This window comes from Arvicanthis niloticus, chromosome 7 (assembly GCF_011762505.2).
Source record: "Arvicanthis niloticus isolate mArvNil1 chromosome 7, mArvNil1.pat.X, whole genome shotgun sequence".
In the NCBI taxonomy this organism is placed as follows: domain Eukaryota; kingdom Metazoa; phylum Chordata; class Mammalia; order Rodentia; family Muridae; genus Arvicanthis; species Arvicanthis niloticus.
Genome location: NC_047664.1, coordinates 74,818,554 through 74,829,091, shown reverse-complemented (window position 1 = coordinate 74,829,091; position 10,538 = coordinate 74,818,554). Strand labels below are relative to the sequence as shown.

Sequence of the window (10,538 nt, the reverse complement as noted above, 5' to 3'; positions counted from 1 at the left end):
TGCATAGCCTAGGTGGACTCTGAACATGTGGCAGTCTCTCTGACTCAGCCTCTTGAGAGCTAGATTATACCACACCACATCCAGATTTCAACCTGTCTGTCTACATTGTCTACTTAGTTTTAGGTGTTAGAGGGTACGCAAGCAATCCTTTTTCTTGTTGGCACAGCACCCAGAGCCAGGTGCTGGCTGTTTTTGCTGTGCCAGTGGTGTTTGAGTGTGTAAACATGTGTGTATGTTCATGTGTGAGTACACTGTGTGTGTCAAAGCCTGAGGCTGATGTTGAATGTCTCCCTTTCTGCCTTATTTTTTGTTTAAGATTTATTTTATTTTTAAGTATGTGTGTGTGTGTGTGTGTAGGTGGGTTTGTACATATGATACAGGTGCCAGGGGTCAGAAACCATGGAATCCCTTGGAGCTAAAGTTACAGCTGTTTGTGAGCCACCCCACATGGGTGATGGGAATGGAAGTCGGGTTCTCTGGAAGAGCAGTATGCATTCTTAACCATCTAGCCATCTCTATCCCTTCCACTTTCCTTGAAAGAGGGTCTATCCTGAATTTGTAGCTTGTGATTTGACTGGCCTGGCTGGCCAGCAAACACAAGCCCCATGTATTCTGTCTCTGTAGCACCAGGATAGTTATACACTGTGACCATGTTTCTTTATGTGTAGGTCTGGACTCTGGAGGCTTGAACTTAGAGACTCATGATTGTGCGGTTAAGCACTTTATTGACTGAGCCATCTCCCCAGTTCTCAATTGTATTTTAACTCCTGTAGGCCTTGCAACTCAGTGCATTCATATCGGAAGGAATCACGAAGTTTATCATCAGAAAGCATGCACCTTTAAAGCTTTAGACTAACCATAAAGCATAAAGCTGAGGCCTTCAGCTTGTAACATTTCTCAGTCTTTAAGCTTTTCTGGGCCTTACTGTTCTGGCCAGTCATAGTTCGGGTGTTTTATCAATCTCTCCCTCCCCCTACCCCCACATGGTGCCCAACTTAGGTGTGGCATCTGTACTATTTGGGTAACACAGAGCTGGTTGTATACCTGCTCTGTAAGCCTTGTGGAGCTAACTGTGTCTGTTAACTAATAGTGTAGAAGCTGAAAGAATTGCAACTGACGGCAGTAAAAAAGAATGACAATAAAATTCAGGTAGAATGACTCATTGCAAGCAGGAATATTAATCCTTCTACACACTGAAAAATACATGCTCCCCCACCCCCAACCTTCAGTAAGTAGTGTTTGTCTTCTATTCCCAACCCAGGTCCTAGGAGAATTACCAATAGATGGCTCTCACGTGTTTGTGTGTATAACTCTACCCCCTTCCCTTCGCCCCCCCCCCCCAGTATGTTACTCTTGGCTAGATAAAGCTGTCTTCAATTATATTAATTTCTCTACTAATTTAATTTCCCACAAAATACATTGGGAATTTATCACGTTACACATGCACAGCTTCCCTGTGGAAAGTACAGGACTGCAAACTTGCCTGCACAGTTATCGCTCATGTTTGAAATGGACTCTCAATTCTCATGAACGTATCCTTCAAGCTCAAGCGGTGTACAAGGTGCACCCTGAGCCTGCAGTTCGGGCCTCTGCAGGAATGTGTAAAAGCTAAAACAGCACCCAGTCTCACAAAGCAGAGATCAGGAGCTCCGAGGATGGGGGAATACGAAAGTTTTGTTCTGGTATTTCCTGGACAGCCTTTAGTACTGCCTGGAACCTGGCCATTTCCTCTGTACCTGCTAATGTCACAAATCTCCCGAGTGTGTGTACCTAGACGTGGAATTCTTTCCTTTCTGGGAACCTTTTCCCAGGCAGCTGGGTTGCTGCTGGCCAGGACTTTCTGGCCACGCCCATGTCCTGGTCTCATTTTACTTTTCGGGTTCCGGCGGATGCCACTCTGGCTAGAACCCTAGAGAGAAACTTTAAAGTTGAACTACAGTCACCCTTACTCTCATACTCCCTTATACTCTTACTCATAACCTCCACCAACTAACCCCTAAAGCCCAAGGCTTGTAGGAGACCAGCAGGAACAGGCAGAGGGAAATCGGGAAGCAAGCACGTCGGTGTCCCCGCGGTGTAGGTCCCCAGCCCACGATCGGCCAGTGTCCAGTGCCCGGTGCGGTCCTGGGTTCACTGGCGGCTGGCCTCGCGGTGCAGCTGGCACGGAGCAGGACCCTAGGGCAGAGGAGCAAGAACGGCTTCCAGCCGGGTTGGCAGAACGAGTCCTGGCGGGCAGCGGCAGCGGTAGCGTAGCGGCGGCCCGGTTCGGCGCCTCCCGGCTCCGGGCTCCTCCTCCCGCCGGCCGCGGCCCCGGTTGCGTCGCTCCGCCACTCCCCGCCCCGCGCCGCCGCCCCGCCCTCGCCGCCGCCCGGCCTCGCTCCCTCGCCCAACCCCACTGCAAGCCGGCCCCAGGCCGCCTCGCCGCCACCCGGCCTCGCTGCGCGCCACCATGGACAGTCCCGTTTTCCCCTGGTAAAGATGGCGGTGCGCGATCGCTGCAACCTTTAGACTAATGACTGTCCGAAACATCGCCTCCATCTGTAATATGGTGAGTGGCCGCCGAGCCTCCGGGGGTCGCGCCCGCAGCGAGCCAGGCAAAGAAAGGGAACCCCGGGCTGGAGCTGCACACGCGCCGCGGTTGTGGGGGCAGCGCGGCCAGAAGTTCCCGGCCCCGAGGCTGGGCCGGCTGACCGCAGTCCCCCGCCTCTGTCCCAGCCGGGGGACCCCGAGCGGATCCCAGGGATCCCCAGGGCGGCCCCATGCCCCCGCCCTCGAGTTGCAGTGCGGGAGGTGGGTGGGGGTGGACGGTGTGAGGTGGCCGCACACCGATGTCCCGAGGGAGGACCGTGAGGGTATGAGCCCCGTGTGGGAGGAAGTGGATCCTCCTGGTGCGGTAAATAAACCCTTACTGGACTCACCGACTGCCCTCTGCTCCTTTTGGAGTTCAGCCTTGATTGTATTTAAAATTCACTTTGCAACAGCAGTGTTCATACCAGGAGAAACTGAATAGACATAAAAGCTGTGACAAAAAAAAAAAAAAAAATCCAAGTGAAGAATCTGGTTAGAGAGGCGAACTAGAACCTGGTAACGGAAAGCACCCCAATTTGTTCCGGAGGCCTCAGTTTCCCCACCTGCATGCAGGAGATTGTAAGGCAGCAGTAGTGTTTGCAGGCCCTAGGAGTGGAATGTTTGTGGGTGTGAGGAAGTCTGCAGGGGTCATCCTGCCCCACCTCCTCTCCTTTTAGCTTGGGCACTGCTTGCCTGTCTGATGGGGTGGGGGTGGAGGGTGTGTGTGTGTGGGGTGTTACCCAGCGTCACTTTAATTTGGATCCCCCCCCCCCCCCGTTACTTTCTGGTTCTGTTTAGTTTCCTCGGGACCAGTTTCCAGCTTTTGGGTCCCCTGAGTGTACTCAGCTGGCACCCCCACTTGTGAGAGCCTTAGGGAGGTCAGAGGGCATTACCTTCGGTGTGGGACTTGAGTGTGTGTGTGTTCTGCCTGTACTCTCTGGATCCTCTCCCGCTCAGAGCCCCTTCAAACTGGAACACTGCTGTTTTGTTTTTCCATTTTGGGGGAACCCTCCCCCCCCAACAAGTTAGATAGTAATCCTAGCATCTAAAGGGAATCTGAGGAGGCCTGATTAAGTAGGCCTTAGGTAAGGTGATCTGGCTGCCCTTCCCCCAATCACACAGCTCTTTAAATCTTCTGTCCCACATTCTGTTGCAAGATCAACACATGGCACAGAGCATTAAGGAGCCATGTGTTAGCTCAGGTGGAGTTCAGTCCTGCTGGGGCTGGCTCCAGCTCTCTGCGCTGGTCGCCAAGGCCAGCAGAGCAAATGCAGGAGTGCCCAGAGTGATAGCTGCCTGCTTGGTACAAGTCTCCTTAGATGATGGCTCCTGCTGCTTTGCCATTTTCCCTTTCTGCTTGAAGACACAGGTTTCCTGCTTCTCCCTGTCCAGTGACATTAATGCGGCTGGATGCCCTGAGAAGACAATGCATTTCTTCTCAGTGTCTCTGCTGTAACCAAGCTCCTGTGGGGAACTGGGAAACCATGGTAGCTCAACTTCCCGCCTGTGGGGGTGGCCGCAGGCTTACAGGCTCCTGAGGCTCAGGGCCTGCCTGTGGGGCTGTGCTTGTCCAGTTTGTATTCAGTGACACCTCTCGGTATTGAAGCAGAGTGGAAACCCGAGAGCATGCGTGTCCCAAGAGGAAGTCTGCCTCCGGCTTGTTCTTGCCCTTGCTGTATAGCTAGGACTTCTTGGCACACCTGGACAGAATGTCACAACCTGTTTTCAGTGAAACTCAGCCAGGGAGACAAGCTTTTGGGAGGACATGAAAGGAATGGGCCAATATTGTGTCAATAGAATAAACACTTCTGGTGACCAAGTTAAAGCTCACCACCCTCCCCCCTTCCCATAAGGAAGTATTTCTAATATGTTTCTGTTTAGACACTGTCTTGGGCAGTGGTGAAATGTTTGCATTCTAATGTGAGACTCCAGGCTCAGTCCTGCTTATGTATTTATTTGGGGCTTGTGTTCTTGAGGCAGGGGCTCAGTTAGCCCAGCTAGAACTCCAGCATGAGGCTGCCTTTTAAGCACTAGATGACAGACAGACAGACAGATGGACGTGCTCTCCTTCATCCAGCTTTCAAGTCCCACTTTGAATACGGCAGAAGCCTTGTGTCCTTGAGCCCAGGTTTGTCCTTGCCTCAGCTTTTATTTGTAAAAATGGGCTGATAATGGTTGCATTCCAGGAGTGAGTTCCTGGAGCTCTGGGCCCAGTACATAATAAGTTCTCAGTGAGTGGCAGCCCCTGTGGTTAGTACCTTCTTTCTCATGATGTTATCTTCCCGTCCTTTTTGGGGCCATGGGGATTATATCTTCTTCTCCTACTTGGGTATAAACAACCCATTGGGTCACTTATGCAAAGCAAGCTGAATGACTCCCGTAGAGAAGCTGGGGTGGGAACTGGAAACCCCGCCCCTTATAAAAGCTGCTCAGGTCACTTCTGCCCCTCCCGTTCGCATTTCCCAGAGGAGAAGGCTGGTGCTGAGGAGATTGCTGTCTCTCTCTGCACAGCGAGATAGTGATAAAAGCTTACTTGACCATGAACTGTTTCCAGGTAGGTGTCTTCCGAGTCTCTCTTGTTTCTGGGTTTCTCGCTGGGGCTCTTACTTGGGCTGTATCACTTTTTCCTTTTGCTTCCAGCTGGTTTGAGGAGTGATAGAGCAAGCAGGGTTTGTTTGTTTGTTTGTTGATATTTATTTATTTGGTACTGGCTGGCTCAAAACATGACCTCACACAGGCTAGGCAAGTGTTCTACCACAGAGCAATATACCCAGGCTGTAGATATTTGGTATATTTAAAACATTTTCTGATGTGTTTTCCGAAAGAGTGTTTAAAGATATTATCTTCTTGGGGAAGATAGACCAAGAAAGACCATGATCTAGCTAGCTCTGAAAGGCCACCTCCTTATCTTTATTGAAGGAGCTCCCCAGGAGAGCTTAAATAGGCCTGGAAGCAAGTCCTTCCTTCAATAAGGTCTTCACACCCCTTCCTTCTTCTTCCCCGACCCCCCCCCCCTCCAATACTTGTCCTTTGAAAGTTCAGGCCTGGTTCTCACTTACTTCTTGTGACTGCTCTTCGGTAGCAATGCCTGATCAGCTCTCTTGGGGCGAGTCGGTCTGACCACATGGCCGTGTGTGGTTGGAGATATAGTAAAGCTTGTTTGGCTGGTGTGTTGTAATTTTTGAAAATGCTTCAGCTGCTACCAGGCACAAGGAGATGTCCCCTGCTGATGATCCTCTGCTGCTTAGAGCCATGTATTCCATCCACTCTCTGTGTGTCTCGTGGTCCTACCAATGGAAGATATCATGTGTGGTTGTGTTCTGTTTTGTTTCCTGTTTGAATTGAGGGATTTTCTGAAAGAAAAAAAAGGAAGCAAATGTGACTTGTACTGGTGTAAACTGGCCTCAGTCATCTCTTCTTCGTTTCATTTGTTAATAGTGCGGTTAAGATGTATTTGGCCGGGGAATGTGTGTATCAAGTAGTAGGTTTTAGGGGGCATTGAACATGTAGTTTAGGGGTGGAGTACTTTGCTTAGCTTGTGTGAGGCTTGGGCTTTGTTTCCAGCTGTGTCTGTGAAGGACCAGCAGCCTTAGTTAGTGCTGGCCCGTACTGTTTGCAGGTGCTTGAAACATGAAGATAGGGGTCCACAGCCCCAAGGAGCTCAGTCTGTCCTTAGCTTGTGGCCTGATGTTGTGTGCTAGCCACACAGATGGGTGTGAACAGGGTCTTAGAAGTAGCAAAGTGGTCACACTGCTGAGCACTACAGGACACGTCTGTCAGAGTCTCACACTTTCTAGGTGGGGTTCTTACTTTTCATGAGCGTGCGATCATAGTCAACACCAGTCAGAACTGAAGCTGTAGGACTGGGTGTCATTCTGGTATAGTGTTAACCTCTACATAGCCGGTACAGTGTTGGTAGCCTTTGGTAAATTATACATCCGAGACCTGAATTTTTCTCATCCTGTGAAACTGCAATACAGTTTTGGTCCTGAGATGTCTCTTAGTGAATAGTATTTCTTAAAGTCTTTCCTCTCTTAACTGGCTTAGTTACTTCAGTTCCTAATTACCGGTTTCAAACCTTGTTGAACATACCAGATATTGGTGGTTTGATATGGATGACCTCTGGAATGTTTTCCGAGGCCCATTTGTGTGCCAGATTTGAGTCCATTTTTGTGGATGAAGTTGCCTTCAAATGAAGAAAAACTCAAACCAGTAAATGTTGATGGCAAAACTGGATTTGGTCTTACTTGCATAGTGTCCACCTGCTTGTATGTCTGTGTACTGATTGTGAGCCTGATGCTCACAAGAGGGTGTTGGATCCTGGAACCAGAGGTACATTGCAGTCGTAAACTACTCTGGGTGCTGAGAACTGAACCCAGGTCCTCTCTAAGAGCAGCTACCGAGTGTCTTCTCAGTCCCCAAACTGAGAATTTTTATAAGGATCATTTAATCTTAATAAATCAACGTACCTAAGGAAAGTCGGTTGCAAATGGTCAGAACTTTATTTTAATAATAATAAAACAGCCAGTCTCTCAATGTGCCCGAAGAGATAACTTATTTCCATGACTCATGCATTCTATTTGCAAAGATAACTGGCCACTGGATGTAAAGTTTACTGTATCAGTGAGAAAAGGTTACAGTTATGAATGAGGGTCTGTTCTGATAGTTGTTAGGTGTTTAATAAATGCAGCCGGAGGTGAAGTGGGTTAATGTTTAAAGAGAAAAAAAAATCTGTTCTCCTGACCTTTCAGATCTAATATGTTGTAGTTTATTTTAGGTCAGAACCTGACAATTAAGTCTGCAGAATTTTCTGTTTTCCTTGGACTCCTGGGGGAAGACAAATTTGAACACCAGTATTTGGCTAGAATTGAAGACTCTGAGATCTTTTTTGAGTAGGAAGCCTGGTGTTCTACTTAACTGAACCCTAGGTCCTGCTTATCCATCTTCACTAGCGTGGGATCTTCGTGTGTTTGGGTTAAAGTAATTTTGAACTGCCGTTGCCTTTGTAGTTAAGAGAACTTTCCCTGGTTAGATGTGAGTCTTCTACCCACCAGTATCTTGAGCCTGGTCTTTGCAGTTGGTTGAGGTTTTCTGGTGTCATTAAGCTCGATGGCATTGACAGAAACAGAGCTCTTTCTGATCTGAGCTCTGGTCTCCCCATGACGCTGGTCCAAAGCAAGCTGACTGGAGGAGCCATGACTGGTGGCATCTTTTAATCTGGCTAATTTGCATGGTCTAAATACTTTCTTGCAAGTTGTTAACTATTAACTGCCCCTTGTTGTGATATCAACGCTTGCCTAGGGCTTTGAAAGGCCTTGATAGTCTTTGGAGAGAAAGTGCCCCCAAATAAACCAGCACAGACTTGTCATTTGCCCTCCGATGGTGCTATAGGCTCTCTGCATTGCTGCTGTTCTGGGATCATGGGTTAATTAATGGACATTTAAATCCCATATTCACCATGGTGGTGAGTGTGATTATTTGCTATGGATCTTTTATACAGATCATGGGCAGGGGACCTGTTGGTTCCTATATTCTTGCCTTGCCATTCATTGGTCCAGCTCCCCACCCCACCCCTACTTTCAGAATTCACAGAGTAAATAAACTCAGTCCTGGGATTCCTTCTTAGGGTGGAGGTGAACTTTAGGCATCCAGAAAGGTATGTGAAATAATAGAGCAAGCAGCCAGCACTCCCCACCCAAGGAAGAAATGAACTACACCAAACACAGTTAAAACCTCCCGTGAGCATCTCCAGATCGCCACTCCTCTCCCCAGACACAGTGGCCATTCTTCCAAATTTGGCATTTATCATGTGTTTCATACTTTTACCAGATAATGTGTACACTGACAAACCAGATACGGTATCGATTCACGTGTTTTAAACAAACTCGGCAAATCTGAGCTTATACCAATTCTCTAATATTAATTAAGTAATCACGAGATTTATTCATCAAGATACTCGTAATTCTAGTTTATCTGCTGTATAATATTCCTTCAAATGAATATGCAACCATATATTCAATTTATCAACAATCACGGGGCTTACCCTTTTGATCAGTGTATTTCAGTGTTACAAACAGTTTTAAGCTTGTCTTCCTGTGTGTTTGTAGTCTCTCTGTGGGAAATATCCTGAAGGGATTTCTGGGTCAAAGGAAATGGGCGTCTTCCACTGTAATAATATTGCCAGGATGCTCTCTAAAGCAGTTGTACCAATTTGTGTTCTAGCCAGCATGGTTGGGGGAGGGGGGCTAGTGGTTCCATACGCTTGCTGACACTCGATATTGTTAGCTGTGGCATTTTGCCAATCTGATGGGTGTGAAATTGCATCTCTGTGGTTTAAACTTGCACTTTATTCTTCACTGGCGAGGCTGAACATCTCAAGTGTATATCGTGATACAATGTTTCTAATTCATGATCAGTGTTGGCTTTGTCTGAACACAGGGCATGGGATGGCGGAGAGGAAAATCAGGGAGACCAAAGCAAAAGTCAGGGAAAGTGGGGGGACGTGAAAATGTTCTCAGGACTGGGGCACTGGCAGCGTGGAGGTGGCAGACACCAGTCCTGAGTGTAGCAAGTTCATTCTGGATCTGCTTCTGTGCCAGCTGAGCTCATTTCAAGCCCCATTTGGGTGCAAGTCCAGGCTCTGTTTGAATGAAATTGGCCTTGGTGAAAACCATCTCAGGCCTCTTCTGGCACGCACAGCTGCGGGGCCGGACTTGAGGAGTTTTCCTGTTGATCCAGTTGCTGTTTGAAGATCTTTTAGAAACTGGTCTTATTCTAAAAGCACATTTCTTTGTTCTTTGGGTTAGAATTTGTGCGCAGGAAGCCAGTGTTCATCAGGTTTGGCTTGAGTGTCCTGGTGCAAGCAAGTGTCGTGTTCACTATCAGGAAACATTCCTTTCGCCCCAATTCCAGAGCTCCGTGAATGTCACCTCACTGAGCACAATAGGTGCTATAAAATACCTTATAATTCAGTGGCTCTTTGTGTACCAAAGAATGGAGCGCACCTGTGTGTTCTTATTAAGAGTCCAGATTCAGGAGAGATTTTGAGTAAGCAGATCTCAGGTGGAGCCCTGGAACCTGCATTTTAAAATGCCTAATCCTTACTTCCGCTCCCCACACACTCCTGAGGACCAGGATTTGAGAAATACCGGTTTCCTGGGTAATGGCCCAAGCTCTTAAAAATATTGTTTAGAGGAATTACCTGCCATGTGAGAGGTTTTTAAAAATCAATGTAAAATTATTTAAGGCAGTGATTTAACTTCAAAAGCCAGAGAATGTTGCCATTCTCCAGTTGTATTTCTTGACATCAAACAATTAGGGTTTTTTTTTTTTTTTTTTTAATTTTTTCTTCTTCTCTCACAGAGGTTTCTTGAGCACTGATTGTGCATCACTTGTGAAGCCCTTAAAAGAAACTTTAAAAAATGAAATCATAAAAATAGTCAACAAAAATAAGAAATGTAACATATGTCACATACCTAGGTATCTACTTCTCAGAGTTAATAGATATCAAAATGTAACCAGATTTAGTTAAGTTGTTTCTTCAGACATAATGCTTAGAAGCCAGCTTTCAACAACACCTTTTCTCTCTGCTTCAGCTCTCCTCCTAGAACGAGCCATTTTTGGAGTTGATGTGGTATTTACCATGCATGCCCTTTCATTGTGATTCTCTAGGCTGTCTGCCGATAGATGTTTGTGTGCAAGTCCATCCAGCCTTTTGCAACTCTCTGGCTTTGCTCAACAATTATGGCTGCGAATAGATTGACTCAGAAGTCCAGTTTACTCATCCATTGCTTTGTGACATTGCTCTTCAACTTGGCAATGGGTCCATATTGGTTCTCTTCTTCTACAAGGTCAGGTTCAATAGCTTTTAAAATACTGTGTGCTGAAAATAAGGATGCAGCAGATGTCCCTGCCATCTTGGTACCTAGGTCTTCATTTCTTTGTCCTAGAGTCCTGCAGTAGATTTTCCT

At 47.3% G+C, this 10,538-nt stretch overlaps 1 protein-coding gene and 1 long non-coding RNA gene across 4 annotated transcripts in view; one reads left to right on the top strand and one right to left on the bottom strand.

Moving 5' to 3' along the window:
* Positions 1 to 705: 705 nt before the first annotated feature.
* LOC143443131 (uncharacterized) lies at positions 706 to 3,582 on the bottom strand. Of its 2 annotated transcripts, none has more exons than XR_013111886.1 (3): positions 3,462 to 3,582; positions 2,919 to 3,019; positions 706 to 2,175 (listed from the first exon to the last, which is right to left on the bottom strand). It is a non-coding gene; the product is annotated as an uncharacterized LOC143443131 (long non-coding RNA). The 2 variants fall into 2 exon arrangements; XR_013111885.1 differs by lacking the exon at positions 3,462 to 3,582 and adding an exon at positions 3,132 to 3,271.
* Positions 2,366 to 10,538, top strand: part of Usp46 (ubiquitin specific peptidase 46) — a 68,032-nt gene continuing 59,859 nt past the window's right edge. The window contains exon 1 of one of the 2 annotated variants that reach the window (XM_034508751.2): positions 2,366 to 2,548. In XM_034508751.2, coding sequence (XP_034364642.1) covers positions 2,513 to 2,548 — 36 coding nt within the window. In that variant the 5' untranslated portion in view covers positions 2,366 to 2,512. Of the gene's footprint in view, positions 2,549 to 5,045; positions 5,123 to 10,538 lie in introns of those variants that run through there. The other variant, XM_076938658.1, reaches the window with a different exon arrangement.